We start from the raw sequence: 20,035 nt of genomic DNA, 5'->3' as shown, positions 1-20,035 counted from the left end.
TAGAGAAGAGAAGACTGAGGGGAGATATGATAGCACTCTTCAAGTACATGAAAGGTTGCCATACAGAGTAGGGCCGGGATCTCTTCTCAATCGTCCCAGAGTTCAGGACACGGAATAATGGGCTCAAGTTGAAGGAAGCCAGATTTTGACTGGACATCAGGAAAAACTTCCTACCTGTTAGAGCCATACAACAATGGAACCAATGACCTAGAGAGGTAGTGGGCTCTCCAACACTGGTGGCATTCAAGAGGCAGCTGGATAGCCATCTGTTGGGAATGCTTTGATTTGGATTCCTGCATTGAGCAGGGGGTTGGACTTGATGGCCTTATAGGCCCCTTTCAACTTTACTATTCTATGATTCTATGGTTCTGTGTTATGAAGTCCAAATATACCTGAAACATTGTTTTGCTGGATCAGTCTCAGTTTTAAGGCTAACAAAATGTTCTGACATTGACTTTTAATAGTTTAAAGAAAATAGCAAGCAGGTGACCTTTATAGCTCAGTGGTGGAACACATGCTTTCAGAAGTCACAGTTTTTGATCCCTGGCATCTCCAGTTAGAAGAATCAGGTAGAAGGTGAATAACTTAGAATGAGACCCTGGAAATCTGCTGCCAGTCAGACCAGTCAATATTGGGCTAGATGGACAAGTGGATTCTGACTGGTTAAAAGGCAGCGTTCTACATTGCAAAAGCAAAGGTGGTTCTATTGTGACATAAAATAAGCCAGCCACTAAGGATGGAGGAGGAATCCATTTAAAATGTATTTATACATGGAATTTGGTGGTTCTAATCCTGTTGAGCTTTGCTCACATTCGATTACCTTTGGCATCAAGCACTCATCAATACAGTATCCATTACAACAGCTTGTTGATATGGAAGAAGGTATTGCTGTTGATATTCTGCTCCCAGATTGTTTATAGCAGGGATGGGGAACCTGTGGCTCTCCAGATGTTACTGGACTATATCATCTCTGAAAAATGGCCATTTTGGCAGGGGCTCAATGGAGTCCCTCCACCACATTTGGAGGGTCACCAGGTGGCCACCCACTTCTAGTTTAGGGCTTTCAACATCAAGACCGACATTCTTGATTGGCTCTGGAAATGAACAGGAGATGAGGCAACACTGGCATTGTATACTTCCTATGACCCATATCAGATAACAATGTGGCCCCTGAATTCTGAAGGAACCATTCCAAATCCTTGGAAGCCAAACTGAAGTTTCCAGACTCCGGAGCGCATGCTACAGTGATATGTTCTGAGTGTTGTTAAGGAAGCAATGACTGCTGCCAGCTGTGTGTGTGTGGGATGTATGTGCATACTGTATGTGTGGGCAGGGGATGGTGGTGAAACCATTTTTTCTCCTACCTCAGCCACAAAAATGTTTAGGGCCACACCAAAACATGTCCCAAGTACTCTTTTGAAGCTGTGGGGAAAAAGAAACCCTTCAGTGTGGGAGGATATTCTGTGGAAAGTACCTCACTTACCTGTGGTTTAAAAACACCAGTGGGAGATGAGGAAGATGAGACCGTTGATGGCAAAGAAAGTCCCACCGATGGCCAACATCTGTCCCCATCTGGCACCTAAGCAGACGAAGAAAAGAGAGTTGCTGGTTACCCACTTTAATGAACAGTTGCCACATTTTGCTGAGTAGGTTGGGTGCTCTTATTCAGAATCAGATAAGGCAGGTAGATTCTGGTTTGGCCCACACAGTGCTAATTAGTCATTTCTATTTTTGACTTGGTGATGGAAAGAAAAAATTTCTATGGAGGTTGCTAGAAGCCACTCAGGCAGCATGTCTGAAGGAGTAACTGTATGTCAGGAGCTGCCCTGCCTTCTTGGCCTGGACATGGCCATTTGCTCAGCTGCTGAATATAATCTGGGGCGGCAAGAGTGCTTCAGGGCAGGGGCTGCTCTTTTCCAAGGAGAAGACAAGAAGCGTCAACACAGTGATGACAACGATGAATTCCTTAACCTTAAAAATGTGTGCCTTAGTTTGCTTGCCCCTCCTTCCTCTTGCTCACTTTTCCCTTGTCTTTTTAGATTGTAGGCACAGTCTTAATACCGATTCTTTTTTTTGTTGGAAGTAGGGCAAGAGCAACTCCTGTTTTGTTCTTTTGTTTATGTTCCAGAAGGAAGATAGAGCTAGGGTCCTCCAGATGGATAGGCTTGTTTACCTTTACCTGTGATGGTCTGACTGACTTCCTTCTGTTGCTAGACTGTGATGTCTTTAGGGAAGCTTACCTGCCCCTCCTCCTTCTTCCCTTTCCTTCTTCTTCCTTCTCCGACTGTCCGGGAGAGAGGAGACATCCCTTTTTGTCTCTGCTCTCTCTCCAAGCCATGAGGCTAACTCCTACACCTGGGCATTACGCCTCCAACTTAGTTAGTTAGTTAGAACTAGGTATGCCTTTCCATCTACTATGTATTTCTATAAATAAAGTAGCTTTTCTTATTTTACTAAGTCTCCAGTCTCAGTGATCCTGATGCAGGGTAAAAGCCTGCTTTCTTAGGTAAACGCACACACACACTGGCACACTCGCATTTCAACATCTGCTGTTACTCTGCTGCTGTGGTGCTGCTTTAAACTAAATTAAGCAATACAAACACACACAGCAACATTTTTTTAAAAAGTTGCCTTTTCAGCTACGAGCAGGGTATAAATGCTGTAAATAAATAAACAAATTTGGAGATTACCTGTTCCAACAATGGTGACAGGGTTACTCTTCTTTGAAAGCACATTTCGTCCATAAATGTGCAGTGCATATGCACACCTGAAAGGCCCCATGCTCATGAGCTTTCTGATGCTCTTGTTGAGTGTGTAGTTGCTGCTGTGTGACACCCTAGTCGAGATGCTCATTCTGTCACTGTAATAACGGAACTCCTTGATTGTCATCATTTCCGGCGGAGCTGAGCACACAAGGCTGATAGAGTCTTCCAGGCTGTACTCCTGGCGTTGGGGATTTAAAGAAAGGGACGGGGCTGCAGGAGCCTCTGGGAAAGAAAAATAAATGTCTCGGCTTAGAATTTCTTAATGCAACACAGATGCAACAGCCAGCCTCACTCCTCCACCCTGAAGTCTGTATTGGGTGGTTGGGGGACAGAGCGAAAGAGCAGATTTACATGTCAGTTAGGTTAACTTTGGACATGGTGAAAAGACTCTGGGGCAGGGAAGACCATTAAATTTGCATTACCAGGTGAACTACCTAATTGGCACTTTCTAAAACAATACGTGATCTGTTTGAAAGTCACACCTTTTTTGCAATTCTCCTTCGCACTTTTCCAGCCAAGTCATGTGTACAAAAATGCATCTACACGGGCAAAGTGTGCGTACAAATGCACAGATTAGTGAAAATTAAATACAGAAATGCATAATATAGTTTCCGCTATACAACTCTTTACCCTGGCCATAGACGCCTGAGTTACCTGTCAGAACATACCCTGTTGCAGTGACTGTAAATTGTTTTAATTGTTTTTCGTACTGAATTTTAAATTGCAACCCACCCTGGGGCCTGATGGTGAAGGGTGGGTATAATAATAATAATAATAATCAGAGCTTGGAAGATTACTTTTAAAAAGTAATAAATTACAGTTACAATTACTTGGCCCAAAAAGTAGTAATTACCGTTACAATTACAATTGCTCTGAAAGTAACTGATTACTTTACTTTTTCTCAAAAGTAATCACTACAATTACATTTCAGTTACTTTTTAAAAAAAACTCCTACAAGGTGCTGGCCTTGGCTGCTGCACATCTAAGAAGCCTAAAACAATATTAAAAATAAACACACACACACAGGGGGTAGTAGAATAAAAAAAATTATCCATAAGATTAACATAATGGCATAACAGAATCTCATATCCCCCCAAGCAATGAAGATACCCCAACTCTTGAAATCAAATTTTACACTTGAAATGCTTTTATAATATGTTTCTGTTATGTCTCAAAAGAACAAGATGCTCAAAGAGCATGTCAGACAAGGAATGTCTTTTTACAGTCATTACGTTGCCACCAGTACTGAACAGGCGTTCTACTGCGGCGCTTGAAGGCATGCCTGTGTTGTGCTGCAAAAAACACCGCAGCACACGTGGAAAGCCATGGAGTGATGACACTTCCCTGCTGGGAGACCTCAGGTACCTCACCAGTTCCTCCTCAGCAGTGTCCACTGCTGACTTCTTGTCCCGGGGCAGAAAGTTAAAGAAGTCATCTTCTAAGTCATCTCCTTCCTGGTCTTTATCTGAAGACTGATCACTGTCCTCATTAAGTACACCCATCTTTATTTCAGCTTTCAACAAGGCTTCCATTGTGTATCTAAGAAAGAGAGAGGATATGTTAACACATATATGTTAGGAAACCATCATCTGCTCTTCATTTCCTGATGCTTGTCACGTCCCCTGGTTCAGGGTCCAGCCTGAGCCTGTGGATGATGACATGGAAGGTAGGAAGGTGACCAAGTCACCACACTCATGGGGCAGCACAGCAGACCCTTAAGGATTACCTGCAGCAACCCAAGGTTGTGATGAGGAGCCCCAGGAAGAAAAGGCCCAGCCCCTGCCTACCACCTTAAGCACTCTGATGCCTCCCTTGAGACAACATTTCCCTTGGAGTAATCCACCCAAAGGGCTTCCCTAATGTTCTTACTTGTTGGTATGGGTGGCGGCCTGACACGATTCCAGCCAATCTAGTTTGAAGCGAGGGTGTAGGCAGGCTGCCAGAAGAAGCCTCTTGTCCTCCCAGATAGCTGCAAACCGCTTTCTTAGGGCTTTGCGCACACCTCTCAGCAGCTGAAAACAGTATGTGTACCTCTCAGGCTTGTTTTCCAGTCCTTCTAACTTGCGGTCCAGATTGCAGAGCGTTGGTAGCAAATACCCCATGAACATGCCGTTCTCCCGTTGCAGGATATCTAGGGACTGGGCTAGTGGCTCCAGTATTTCTGTACCACTTCAATCTCAGCAGGTGTGATCCTGGACAAGGAGCAGCGGTCCATTATGGCATGCATTTTTAGTGGCACAGTTGACAGGAGCTCATGTAGTTGCTTCAACGCATCAAAGGTGGAATTCCACCTGGTCTTATTCGGTACCTTCAGATACACACCACATTGCTCATGAATATACTCAGCAATCTGGGCTGACTGGTTCTGCTTGGACCACAACTTGCTGCACTTTCCCATCAAGGAACGAAACTGTTTCTTTTTCTTTTTTTACAATAATTTTTATTCAAATTTTCATAAAACATAGAAAACAAAATCATAAAACATTCAAAGACAAAAAACAAAACAAAACAAAAATGATTAAACAAAAAAATAAAATAAAATAAAATGTTGACTTCCCATTTGTCACATATCAAATCAGTTATAGGTCTACAATATATAACAATCCTGTCTCTTAAATCATATTATAAAATCACTTTCCTCCAGTAGTTATCTTAATTAATCATCAAATCTCATAAACATTACTTTATTCTTTCCACAAAAAGTCAAAGAGAGGTTTCAATTCTTTAAGAAATATATCTATCAATTTTTCTCCAAATAAACATGTCAATTAATCCATCTCGTTAATAATTATAATAATCTTATTGTCATAACCATAGTCCAAATAAACATTTCGATTAATCCATCTCATCAGAATCTGTTAGGTCCAATAATTTCAATAGCCATTATTCCATTATCCCTATTAGTTCCATCTTCCATCTTCAATAGTCCTGTTAAGTCCAGTAATTTCAGTGTCCAATCTTCCATTATCAGTATTCCATAATAATCTTGCTGTTGTAGCCATAGTCATATAATAAGAGTCTGATGGGAATTTCCTCTATCCCAAATATTTTCTTGCCATCCATTCTGAATAAGTTGCTGAAATACTGTTGTAAAGTCATATCTGTGTTCTTCTTTTTTACAAAATGCACTGGCTCATCTCTTAAGAGTTTTTCCATTGTCACATGGCTGCAGTTAATTCCATAGATTTTCTCTATATCAAGCTCCATCACATCATTCCAGTCCAGAAGATTATCCAAGCCATTGATAACTTTATCTCTAATATCTTCATTAATTTCTTCAGAGATAACGTTAAATTCCAAACAGTAGATTTTATTTCTAAAATCCATAAACTCCAGATCTTTTTCCAATTCCACATTTGTTCCAATCTCCAGGGCTTGTATCTTCCCTTTATTTTTTCTTTTCTCATCTCTGATCTCATTCTCCTCTCTCACAGGGTCCCCTATTTCTTTAAGCTCCTGCGTCATTTTGCTCAGTTCAATTTTCAGCTCCTTACTACCCTGTCGCAGGGTTTGTTTCATTATCTCAATCTCATCCATTATTTTCTGAAACATAATTACTTCCAGATTCTCAGCCACTTTCTTGATTGCCATTTTTAAAACCACGAAAACAAAGCAAAACAAAAATAAAGAAGAACCACTTCTTATTTCAGCAACAATTGGGTTAATATTCCAGGCTTGATGACATCACAGTATAAACAGAGCAACCTGCCTTATCTCTCTTGTGCAAGAATGCAAAACAAATTTAGTTCCTAGCATCAAAACAGTTAGTGGCGTCGTGAAGAAGCAGATTCGTCAAAATAAAATAGACCAAAAAAAGAATAGTCCCAGACAATATAATATTCCTCGGAATAGAAATCAGGAATAGAAATCCCTCTTCTGTTTATTATCTTTAGAATGCACTTCCAGGACAGCTTTTTGCGACAGAAACAGAGATAAGCTGTTAATTTCGTGAATAACAGAGAAGAGCTATATCTCACCCAGAAGTTGTCCAAAGCCGATCAATCTGACAAATCTCCTTTTGCTGCAACAATTTAAACCAAGTAAAAAAAATAATAGAAAGAAGGGTGCTTGCCTGTTAGTCCGTTCTCTCTTTGAAGAAAAGATAAACGTATCGCTTAAGCAGATAGAGCTTGTTAGAAAGTCTGTCCGGCATTGTTGGCTGGACCTTATCTCATAAATTAATGAAATCCAGTCCTCCCAACAAAAACAGGCTTTGAGGTTGATCTCTACGTTTCTCCCTGCCCGGGAGAAATTTCATCAGTCAAAAAAAAAAAAATGTTCTGACTGATTTATATCTGAATAAGCTTCTTTTGAGGCGGGAGCCCGTCCCAAAAGCAGGCACAAGCGAAGTCACCCTTCCCGGAAGTCGGAACGAAACTGTTTCTTGAAAGGACCAAGAAGACTACTTTTGGAGGAGTCAGAAAGCATGGCCTCTATGTCTTGTGTTGCCACAAGGTTGAGGGTGTGGCTAGCACATCTCTGGTGTGGTGGTAAAACAAAATCCTCTCCTGAGTCTGCAGCTTCTTCCTCTGCCTCAGGTCCTGTGTCCAGGATCTCACAGATAGGCACAAACTCCACCTCAGCCTCCTCCTCCTCCTGGTTATCACCATCATCGTCACTGGTACCTGCAGCTTCCACTGGTTCTTTGGCCATGAAAACTCTGAACGCTTTCACAAAGTTGGAGCCATTGTCTGTAGTAGTGCACATAACTTTGTTGTGGATCCTGTACTGCACATGTACATCATGCAGTGCTTTTGAAAGGACATCGTATGTATGGTGCCCCTTCAGACACTTACAAGCCAAGGCCCCGACCTCACGTTTCAGGGTAGTTGGGTTGATCCAGTGGGCTGTTACCCCAAAGTAACTCTTCTTGCCATTGGTCCAACAATCTGCAGTGGTTGCTATATATGCCACAGCACCCATTCGGTTTGCAAGAGTTTCTCTCATGTGGCATGCTCTCTTCTCAATTCTGTCTCTCAGAGTCTTGGCACATATGATGGTGAGATCTTTGGGGAGTCCAATGCGAACCAGATTAATGAATGATGGTTTGTCCACAGTCTGAAGTGGTAATGTCTCCTCTACAATGAAATCAATGATTCTCCTGTCGAGATTGCTCTGGGTGACAGGCTCCCTGCCAGATCCCCACCTCTCAAGGGTTGTCTGCTGCTGCTTCAGCATTTTGGGAGGAGGGGTGTCATGCATTGGTTCAGGAAGGCCACGTCTCCTTGCCTTTATTGCTTCTTCAATTGTTCTCAGCTTCTCAGGGTGTGCCCTCTGAGGAAGAAGAACAAAGTATGAATCCAAGAAAAAATGGAAGAGGAACTTCACAATTTAAACATAAATAGACAATGGACACTCTTTGAGGACCAGCATGACAAAGGCTTACCTCAAAATGTTTCTTCACCAAACCATGGTACTTGCTGTTCTGCAGATGTAGCTGTGGGCAACTGGCACTGCTTCATGCCCTCCTCCTCCTCGTGCACAGGGCCTTCTTTCTGAACCTCACTTTCTAGTTTTGCCTCCTCAGGATCAACAAGCTGTGACTCAAGTGGCCGCACTAACTGACTGCTGCTCTCAGCAGCAAAACCTGCAACAGGCGTCTCTGTAATAAACAAGAGATAATGCTCCTATATGGGTGAACTTCAGCTGTGATGTGCCCCCATCTCTTCCCCATGCTGCAAGATCCCCCAGTCAGAGTGGAAGTAAGCCGGTCGATAGCACAATTAAAAGAGATCCTATTTGCATCATTTTTGCTCACTGAATAACCCTGCCTGGGCCAGTCTAACCTACTATCTCACAGGGTTGTTGTGAGAACAAAATGAGACTAGGGTTCAAATCCCCACATAGCCATGAAGCTCACTGGGTGAACTTGGGCCAGTCACTGCCTCTCAGCCTCATGAAAACCCTATTCATAGGGTCACCATAAGTTGGAATCAACTTGAAGGCGGTACATATATTTTTTATTTTGAATATGATGATTATGATAATAAATACGCAGCATTTCAAATTAATTCTGTATGAGAAGCATTCCATGCCAAGCTTGGAAAACCAAGGATGAGGTATAAAATGTAGACAAAAATACTTTTGACAAAATGCCATTTATCTTTTATATCTATATGTATAATTAGCAATACAGCTGAATGATGTATGTAAAGTATTTTTTCTTTCCCTTTTCTTTTTTATTAACATTTTAGTACTACTGCTAAAGTTCTGATGAAAGAATAAAGCATTCATTAGCCAAATTCAAATGACAATGGGGTTTACAGAAGTTGTCTCTCTCTGGGACTGGGAATCTCTCTCTTTCTCACAGAACATGAGTTTGAGAGCTGGGGGACTGAGAGGAGGAGCTGCAAGGACCCTACTTCTCACCTCATCTCTGCCAAGAACAAAAAAATCAGCCTTAAGCCATTTCTTATACGCCTAATGATTTTTTATTTTTATTATTATTATTATTACTTAGACAGTTTTTGTCCCACATACAATTCAGTCTTGTGATTAAACAGGACAAAAATACAAATAAAAAGAAAGATGGAGTTCAAATAAATATACAATAAAAAGCTAGCTGGCATTTTAAAAGGCAGGAGTGCTCTGTGTGGATAAATACAGCACACATGTATGCATGGGAACAAGGGGGAGAGTTCAAAAAGGGGGGGAAGGAAGCGTAGAGCTTGGAAAAGTTACTTTTTTGAACTACAGCTCCCATCAGCCTAATCCAGTGGCCACGTTGCCTAGGGCTGATGGGAGTTGTAGTTCAAAAAAGTAACTTTTCCAAGCTCTAGGCCGAAGTTCCTACTCTGCTCTGAGTAGGCAGAAGGTGCCGTGGGGGGGGGCACACACACACACACACACACACAAATCATCATCACTCACCTCCACAGCTCTTTGCCATTCTGCTGCTGCCTTCTCCGTTGTCCTTGCCCTGGCTTTTTCCTCCGGTGTCCATTTTGTCCTCTCAGACGCTAGCAGGCCCTGCCTATTCACCTCTTCCCTCGTGCATCCTAACACAGATCACAAGGGAAGAGAGAGTCTGCGCAGAGGTCCAATCAGTGTGAGGCACATGTCTTGTGTTCACCAATCACAGCCAGGAGCTGACTTCCCCTTGTTCCCGCCCCCAAGTAACATGCAACCTAATGTGGAAACGTTAGAGTTGCAGCTGAAAAGTAGGGAAATTACTAGTCATTCCGTTACTTGCCAAATGTAATGGAATTACCCACTCATTTAAAATTGTAACAAATTACAAGTAACTCGTTAAAAATAACGAGTTACTTCCAAGCTCTGATAATAATAATAATAATAATAATAATAGAGAAAGTGTGCTTTGCAAAATGTGTATACTATTATTATTAGTGACTTTGTATTGAAACTTGCATACAAAATGTGTATTTTGGGGGAAATAAGCACAAAAATGCAGTATTTTCATGAACATGTCTTTTTAAAACAAACAAGCAAAAAACAAACAAATAAAGTACAAACTGATGTGAAAATGTGGAGAACTGAACTTAAAGGTGGAGAAATGAGAAACAGAGACAAACAGAACACCCCATATGAACATGGTGAGCTGAGGGTGTAATTCCTCCAAAAGAACTTCCAATTAGAATTTGACAGATGTTCTTGAGAGCTCCTCCCACCCTACAGCTTATAAACCTATGGACCTCCTGGATAGGAGCCAGGTTATAGAGGTAGAAGGTGCCTTAAAAGATCATCCAGCCCTTCCCCTTAAGATATAGCAGGGATGCGGAACCTGTGGCCCTCTAGATGTTGTTGGATGCCAACTCTCATCAACCCCCTGCCAGCAAGGCCAGTGGTCAGTGTGAAGGAAACAGACTTTCCTGATATGGACTGTTCGTATGGACTTTGCTTTTAAGGATTGCTTTGTATTATAGAAGAATATAAATCCTATCTGTCTGTCCGTTTGGGGATTTTAGAGTTAACTTGCTAAACCTGACCTATCCTGGGGCTCAGATGGGAATGGGGGGATTCATTGAGGTTGTGAAGGTTGACATGTAGCTGGTCAGAGAGCTGGGAATTGAAATCTCCAAAACTTCCTGGAGCCTGTGACTTTCGGGGCAGAGCCTGTGATGTGCGTGGGGAGGGAGGTGGAGGCTATTTCTAGGCTTTGGGAGATTTAGATCAAGGCAGATCTCAGCATGGTAAGTAGTAGGGTTGCCAGGTCCTTGGCCTGAGACTGATCATGTATCTTTAGGAGAAGAGAAAGTCAGCTAAGCGCAGGTGTTCTTGCAACGCTGTAATGAGAAAAACCACAAGGTGGAATTCTCCCTTCCCCCTGCACAACTTTTAAAGATACAGAAGACCTCTTGGTTGCCAGGCCAGGTCTAAGAACAAGAAAGGAAGAGCTGCAACTCCACCATAAGCTTCTTCAGAGGGAATGTAACTACAAGGGACTGTTTAGTTTTCAAGGAAAGAGGATTTGTATTTAAACCCTTGTTCGTTCTGTTCTTTGTTCCATGGGGAAGCTAGGCTGCTTGTATGCTGGCAACCCACCCTTGTTTTGCCTATATTCTAAGAACCTCTGTTTTTGCCTTTAGTAAACGCTTTCTGCCTTGCTACATTAAACCTTTGTGGACTCCATTGATTCCCCACCTGTGCCTTAAACCAAGTTGCATGCTACTTGAGTTGTTTTTGGGAAGGCACAAGGGAAACTTTTTGGGCTGATGGAAAAAAGGGCAGCCTTGTACAAATACCCCCCTTTTTCCTGGTAGCAGCTAGTCCTTAACCGGAAAGGCTGGGTGAACAGAAGGGGACATTCTAGTTGACGCAGCGTGGCTGGGGTGTCGTCACAGTCAGGGATGATGGAAGTTGTAGTCCAGCAACACCTGCTGAAAGGTGATAGGGTCCCCACCCCGATTTACAAGGAAATCTCACTGACTCTGAGTGTACCAGCAGATCCATTTGCCTGCTCCATTAGGAAGGAAGGCCCTGGAATCTGGTCTATATAATCAACTGCTTAGGGCCAGAAGACTTGACAGGTCCACAGGAGGGCTGCATTTCTGGGCTGGCATCATTACCATAAGCCAGGAATGGAGAACCAGTGGCCCTCCTGGACTGCAGCACCTGTCATCCTTGACCAGTTGGCCATGCTGCATGGGGCTTATGGGAGTTGGAGTCCATCTCTGTATGAAGTCTACATGTGACTCCTCTCTCCATTACCCTCTGGAGAAAAAAACCTGGAATAATAACAACACTAAGCAAGGGTGGGCTGGTGTGTGTGTGTGTCAATCAGGACTGCAGGTTGCAGGGCAGTTTAATTCTTCCTTCCCCAGCTGAGAAGTGGTGGAAATCACTCCCTGCATACACATATGGTGCTTATCATTAGAAAAAAAGTGGTCTTCTATAAAGGATTTAAATCTCTCTCCATTCAGTCAATGGCTTGCACACAAAAAAGTGCTATCCAACTTTATATGCATGATGAAAGGAATCTGAAACTTGAATTTGAAGCTTAGCAGGGAAGAGTCAAAAGGAGCATTAAGGCTTCATAGATTGGTGTTTGCTGCCACCTAGTGGTACAGATTTTGCTACTCCATTCTACACGTTCATGAAAAAAGTTAGTTTCTTTTTGGTTTCAGTTGTTACCATAATGGATAACCAAGGTTATGTGCACACTAGTGTCTTTATAAAGCATCAAGACCATTTTATCTGGGTGCAGTTTGTTCTAAACTGCACCCAGATGAACACATCTTTATATTTTGATTCATTTTTATCATATTGTACACACCAGTGGATAGAGCATTTTCATCATTATCATCATCATTGGCGATCAGTCGTGGCCAAGTAAGATTGTCTTCCAAGGTAAGGTCTTTAACGGTGGGTCCATAAGTGACTGTGGAGGCCAATTCTGGATCCACACAGCCTCCCACAGTGAGGACATAGGTTTCCAGATGGAAGATGGTTGCGGTGAGGATTTGTTTGACATGCCTTCCTCTTAGCTCATATGTCCTGTTCACCATGTAATCGTGCTTCTTCAAAGTCCATAGCACCTTTCATAATAGCTGATCTCCATTTGGGATGTTCACGGGCCAAGACTTCCCAGTTCTCAATGCTCATGTTACATTTTTTTAGATTAGCTTTAAGAACATCTTTAAACCTCTTTTGCTGTCCACCGATATTCGGTTTTCCATCCTTAAGTTGGAAGTAAAGTAGCTGCTTTGGAAGATGGTGATCAGGCATTCAAACAACATGGCCAGTCCAGCAGAGTTGATGTTGAAGGATAATTGTTTCAACACTGGTAGTCTTTGCTTCTTCCAAAACGCTAAGATTAGTCCATCTGTCTTTCCAAGTAATTTGCAGAATTTTCCAGAGGCAGCATTGGTGGAATGTTTCAAGAAGTTGGGAGTGGTGTTTATGGATGGTCCATGTTTCACAGGCGTACAGTAACTTCGGTAGTACAATGGCTTTGTAAATAAGCATTTTGGTCTCCCTGCGAATATCCCGATCCTCGAACACTCTACACTTCATTCGGGAGAATGCAGCACTCGCAGAGCTCAGACAATGTTGAATTTCAGCATCGACATCAGCTTTTACAGAGACATGGCTGCCAAGATAGGGGAAGTGATCAACGTTCTCCAGCATCACACCGTTAAGCTGGATTGATGGTGCTACAGAGGGACTAGTTCGCACCTGTTGATGAAGCACTTTGGTTTTTTGATATTAAGTGAGAGCCCAAGCTTTCCATATGCTTCTGCAAAGTCATTTAGGATAGTCTGATACAGCAGGGCAGTGATGACTAAACAGTTTTGAAATCAACAAGACAGGCAACTTTTCTTCTCCAAACTCCTGTCCACCCCCTTCTCCCTCTCAGTTACTTGCTTGTGTCATTTGTGGATGTCCCTGGATCTCACTTTTAGGTGAAGGGAGAAAAGCAATGCTCTGTTGGTTTATAGATTGTGACTAGATGCTCTCTTCTCCAGACATTTCACAGTAAAAAAAAAAGGCAGCAGATGAGAAGGTGAGACAGTTTTGGAGCCTCTGAGGGAAACAGAAGGCAAACAAGAGCCTTCAAGAGAGGAGAGAAATGCGATTCACTTCGCATTTAAAGCCAAATTTATCAAATTAGCACTTTCCAAAACAGTTTGAGAACCAAAACACAGCCTTAGTTCAAAATTTGCACTTACCAGAATTTTGCAGTGAAGTTCTCCAACCAAGCAATGTTTACAAAAATGCATATATTAGGTTGAAGTGTGCACAGAATGACAATATCGACAAAAATAACATACAAAAATGCATTATATTAGGATAAAACACTTGCAAAATATGTGTACTTAAGGCAAAACTGCATACAAAAATTAGAAGAAATTCACACTAAAATGCTGGAGATTGTTTTTTTTTGAAAAAAATGCAAATTGCTGCAGAAATGTGGAGAACAGAAATTTAAGATTAGAAACTGAGAGAATAGAAATGGACAGATCCTTCCATCCTTGTGTGAAGGGAGCCATCTGTCTCCCCCAGAAGACTCCCCACTGCTGTGGGGAACAACAACAAAAATATCCATTTCACAGAAGAAAAACTGATGATATGTAGAAACCCTACAATTCCAACCATGGACATCCCAAAAATGAATAAAATAGAGATAAAAAGAAGCAGGCATCTCCCCAACAAAAGCCCACACCCAGCCAAAGGTCCCACCCCAAATGTACCATTTTTTTAAAAAATGGGAAGGGCAGGGGGCCTTAGTATGCATCAAGAGGAGTATGTGAGGGCACCACATTGGGAATGCCAGATCTAGCAAGTGGTACTGAGGATGGAAATAGACTTCCTGGACAGACCATTGCTGTGGCTTCTGAGAGCTGCTACAGGCCACCAATATCCTAGGGACTAGAAACCTACCTTTCACTAGTAGGGAGATGGAATCTCTTTGTGGGGACGTAACCTCTGTACCAGGTGTCCCCAGCCAGTAATCGCAGCTGTAATTTCCGGTGTTGTTCATTTGAGCGTTAAAAACCAGCCTGCCCTTTTGGTAAGGGTTAACAACCATTTTGAAGATCTGCTGCCCATCTTGATTGAAGAACCTGTATCCCTCCACTGTCATGTTTGGAAAAGCTGAGCATATGAGCACAAGCCTCTCGTCTTCAAAATATACAGGATACTGTGGCTGTACAGAGAGTTTGGGGGGATGCAGAGCTCCTGGAATAAAAGCAGAACAATCTGGGGGGTAGGCACACAAGTGGAGCTTGAAACAAACTGTAATAGTGTGGTGTGCTCTGGTTCAGACATGCCCTCTTCCAGATTACTCAATTCCATTCCTCCCCCAAGAATTTGTTATACTTCCTCAAACCTTGGGGTTCAGCCCTGCCCTCTTGTGAAGTAGGTTAAGTTAAGAGCCTAATCCTTCACGAATTTGTCTACTCCACATCTGAAGCCATCAAGGTTGGTGGCCCTCAGTACCTCTTGTGGTAGTAAATACCATAGTTTAATTGTGTGCTGTCTGAAGAAAAGGTAAAGGTAAAGGTGTCCCTGCACTTATAGTGCGAGTCGTTTCCGACTCTTAGGGTGACATCTTGCGACGTTTACTAGGCAGACCGTATATATGGGGTGGGATTGCCAATTCCTTCCCCAGCCTTTCTTTACCCCCCAGCATATGCCGGGTACTCATTTTACCGACCATGGATGGATGGAAGGCTGAGTGGACCTCGACCCCTTTTACCAGAGATTCAACTTCCTCCTTCCGTTGGAATCAAACTCTGGCCATGAGCAGAGCTTTGGCTGCGTTACCGCCACTTACCACTCTGCGCCATGGAGGGTCTGAAGAAGTTCTTCCCTATGTCTATCCTGAGTCAGCTTCATTGGGTATTCCTAAATTTTAGCATTATGAGAGAGAGGGGGGGAAAACCCTTTCTCTGTATCCACTTTCTCCATGCCATGCATAATGCTTTGATTTGGATTCCTGCATTGAGCAGGGGGTTGGATTTGACGGCCTTATAGGCTCCTTCCAACTCTACTATTCTATGTTTCTGTAAATTGTATATATCTCTATCACATCATTCACGTTCCCCACTTAAACAACTTTTTTTTTCTAAACTAAAAGCAAAATGTGGGGGATAAGTACAAAAAAAAAAACACATGACCCCCAGCTGCAACACAAAGAGTCTCCCATCTCATGCTCTAATATCACACATGTGTAATGTCTGCGATGATGTGCATTCTTGGTTCCTGAAGGGGTTGGGTCGCTAGGAACATGAACAGACTACTCAGCTGACGGGTGGGAAAAAAAGATTTCAAGTAAATCTTGTTACCTTCAGGGTTTCTCCTAGGCATAATTTGCAAGCAAGCATTTGAATTAATCCTAATTGGATTTTGTTGTATCTCACTGTATGGTTTCTGGAATAAAAGTATCAAATCCATTACTTTTGCACTGTATGATCATCAGGGGCTCATGGGAGTTGTAGCCCCAAACTGCTGGAGTGTACCAGGTTGGGGAAGGTTCCTCTAAACAGTCAGGCACAAGGGATAAGTGTCTGGACTTGACATCAGCAGCTCACTGGGAAGAAGTTAGAACATTACCTGCAGCAGATGATGCTGTCTGGAGAACAATATGAAGCAGAACTGGAAAAGAAACAGGAGAGGTGGAAATAAGGCTGGAAGCTTGAACTGACTGGATCTGAAGATTATTTACATATTATATTTATCTCAAGGCAGCATATAAAAGGCTCTTGGATAGCCTCCCATCCAAGCACTGTCTAGATCCAGATCTGCACAGCTTCAGGAAGGCTGCAACATTATGCCCCTTTAGACCATGCCTTGAGACAGTGTATTTATTTGCAAAAAATTCTACATAGCCAACATTAAGGGGGAAAAAATCACGGTGGTGAACAACATAAAATTAACAATAAAATCACATTCTCAAAACAAGTACAACATGCATCACAAATTAGTTTTGTTTGTTTGTTCATTTATATCCCACCCTGGATACAACTCTTTGTCTCTAATCAGGATGGGGGAGGGGTGGTTTTTCAGAGAGCACCAACCCAATATGACACTTCCAAATGTACTTGTTGCGAATTGGAACGCTGCTCCCAGTAGGATGATGTATTTCTCCAGATTTTGCAATGCATTTCTGATGCACAAAAAGGGCACACAAAAATAAGTGTTTTATGACAAAGATGCGTACAAAATGCATGCAAAATGGTGAATGCACTGAAAAGAGCACACTGTGCATAAAAAGGGCACACATAATGCATGCAAATAGGACATAATGGATCTGTGACTGAGTGCCAGTGAGACCAACCCAGGATGGGATTTGTTGTTTGTTGATCTAAAATCCTTTGGGAGGAAGGGCAGGATTGTCCTTGTCATCATCATCAACAACATGCTTAAGCAGAGGATAGTAAGGGTTAATGAAACCCCCTTCTACCCCTCAATGTACAAAGCCAAGCCTGCAGGGAGGGGAAGGTTGCTGGGAACAGAGGGAAGAGGTGCATCAGTCTGTCTTTTCCACTATAGTCAGGCTTTGGGCCTACATTACCTTAAGTCTCATGAGACCTGAGATTTGCCAGAGGCCTTGGGAGACTTTAGATGACATTGATATGCATAAATGTTCATATGAGAGGGTAACCCAATAGTTTTATCTGAAAGGGGGGCACTACTATTGGTGAGCCACTGTGGACAGTATGTAGTTGGCTTTCAGAGACCTGTTCAGGCAGAGGAAAGAATCAGAGTGGGCAACACAGACCCCTGCAGATAAACCAGTGTTGGGGTTGAATTGAAATCCCCAGTGTTTGTAAAACTATAGTTCACTTGTCCTATCTAAACCAGCTTGGGCTTCATGGGAAATAGAACCAAAGTGGCCTTTATTTGACTTTTGATATAAATGTCGGTTTATTTCCTGCTGACCTGACCCTTACCTACATACCAGTGGCTCGCATAATAAAAGCCGGTTTAAGCTGGAAACTTCCCTACTATGCATTTCTGTATCACATTTGTGCTTATGGCCTTGCTTATTGTTGCAAACGTACATTGCATAGAAATGTCAATTGCTATTCCATTGCCCCTCATATCCTTGACTTGTATTACTCCTTTAGATATGTAAGCAGAGCAATATCATGTCTGTCTCCAGTGTACGGGGGCGCCCAGTTGCAGCTGGACCTCCCCTCAATAGTTGCCTTTGTCTGCTCCTGCATAGTGCTTATCTCAAGGACATGCAAAATATGCAGACATAGAGTCTAAGAGATAGTCTTGATGTTTCCACTTTGTCCTTCCCCCTATACCCCTTTACCTCCTTACATATGCCCCAAAACTATGACCGTTAGCAATTGCTTCTTTTGTATTTTATGACGTGAACCCGATATTGTAAACTTCGGGGTAAGCCTATATAAACTCTTGAACACCAATAAACGAGGTTCCCATGCTGGCCTGCTTCGGCTTGTAAGTATTGGGTCCCCTTTGCAAAGGTTTTTGTCTCGTGTTACTTGATCTCTGATGGTGGGTTCATTTGCACTCAGCTCCGCACTCTTCCCGGGTGTAATAAGCGAGTTGGGGTAGACAGGGTGGCTTGCGTGTTGGGTTTGGACCTAACAATTGGGGGCTCCTCCGGGATCCCTTGTGTGGACCCCCTTTTTGCCATTGCACCCCTTACTTTGATAACAGGCGCCATGAGAAATTTTTCTCGATTATCAATAAAAGCGGGCGGCTTTGACACTTTGGGGATAAAGCACAGTTGAGGAAAAACCCATTATCAGACGTCATGGGAAATAAAGTGAGTGTGCCGGTAAAGGACAGCCCTTTGGGAATCATGTGTATGTTGTGGCAAGAGGAAGAATTGCCGGTGAGGAGGAGAGGCCTGAAAAAGAAAAAGATGATAGAGCTCTGTGAGGAGGAATGGCCGCGGATGACTGCAGTGTTGGTGCCGGGTCAACGGTGGCCGAGGGGTGGGTCCTTTGAAACCGCTCCGCTACTGGGAGTGCGGAGATGGATTGGGGATACCCACCCGGATCAATTGGAATTCTGGCTCCTATGGAAAATAGGGTCGCAAAAATGGGATAGTTTGACTTTGATGGCGGTGAGAACTTTGTCCATTGAGGAACCCCCTCCTCATTATTTTAATGATGACACGTCAAGTAAAAGAACGGTCTTGAATTGTTCTATAATACCCTCTGCTCCGGATCCGCTACCAGCTCCCGGGGGCGGGGATCCCAATCTGGAGGAGGGGGCCTTTTCGTTTGTATCAGATGATGAGACAGACGAAAAGGCGAAGGAGAAGGGGGCCTCAGGGGGCATGGACACACGCAAGCGAAAAAAGGAAAAGAAAAGAAAAGAGGCAGAAGCGTTGGAGATGCCTTTGCTTGTACATGATCAGCCGTACGTGGATGGCCATGGGGGTATCCAGCATACTGAGGTGGTTGAATTAAAAAGTTGGTTGGAATGGGACTTAAAGGAATGGAGTAGAATGGCTGGAACTTTTGGGGAACAGCCAAGGAGAATCAGGGAACTGTTGGGCAGATTGTTTGAAAGCCACAATCCGACGTACTCGGATGTGGAGCATTTGCTGAGAAGGGTACTGACAGGTGAAGAACGTAGCAGGTTGTGGACAATGGAGACTGCTTGGGCTGCGGAAGCGGCAACAAATAGAGCTTGGTCGGACCGAGCACAAACGGCTGCAGCTTGGGCAGCGGGAGACTGGACGCAGCCTCGCCGCGCTCAGCTGAAGACTGATAGGGATAGGATTTTGACACACTTGGAGCGAATGTCACAGAAACCCCCCAACCAAGCTAAATTTATGGCAATCAAACAAGAAGCCAGCGAACCTCCCAGAAAATTCTGGTCGCGCTTGTTAGAGGGAGCACGTAGTTATACTAATTTGAACCCAGAAAACGTGCTGGACCATCCGACCCTCATTGCCAATTTTGTCCACCAAGCGCAACCAGCGGTGAGGGATTACTTTCTGAATTTCAGACCCGGATTGGGGGGGGAGGCTGTGACTGTGATTTTAGAAGTAGCAGATTTTGTGTGGGACAAGGATAAGGAAAAAAGTAGAAAGAAGGAGAAGAAGGAGGATTTTGAAATGCTGGCTCTTGCAATAAGAGGCCAGCCACCGAACAGAGGATTTCGAGGCAGGGGCAGAGGTTTTCCGAGGGGGCTGAGAGCCGGAAATCAGAGAGGAAGGGGACAGATGAGGAACTCATGGCAGGGAGATAGGGCTTGTTTTCAATGTGGAGAATATACTCATTTCAAGAAAGACTGTCCGTGGAGGACAGGGGACGTGCAGTACACCCCTAACAACCCTTTTTATCCAGATTTTACAGGTACGAACGCAGATTTTC

General features: G+C 43.2%; 1 protein-coding gene across 1 annotated transcript; it reads right to left on the bottom strand.

Moving 5' to 3' along the window:
• Positions 1 to 1,490: 1,490 nt before the first annotated feature.
• On the bottom strand, positions 1,491 to 18,369 carry LOC133367337 (uncharacterized). The gene is made up of 5 exons (XM_061591440.1): positions 18,352 to 18,369; positions 16,281 to 16,377; positions 14,607 to 14,900; positions 2,691 to 2,987; positions 1,491 to 1,579 (listed from the first exon to the last, which is right to left on the bottom strand). The coding sequence occupies exons 1-5, from the start codon at positions 18,367 to 18,369 to the stop codon at positions 1,491 to 1,493; spliced, it is 795 nt and encodes a 264-aa protein (XP_061447424.1).
• Positions 18,370 to 20,035: the final 1,666 nt, after the last annotated feature.

Source organism: Rhineura floridana, chromosome 11 (genome assembly GCF_030035675.1).
Source record: "Rhineura floridana isolate rRhiFlo1 chromosome 11, rRhiFlo1.hap2, whole genome shotgun sequence".
NCBI lineage: Eukaryota > Metazoa > Chordata > Lepidosauria > Squamata > Rhineuridae > Rhineura > Rhineura floridana.
Note: the sequence above shows the minus strand (reverse complement) of the source record. Positions and strands in the feature narration are given on the sequence as shown.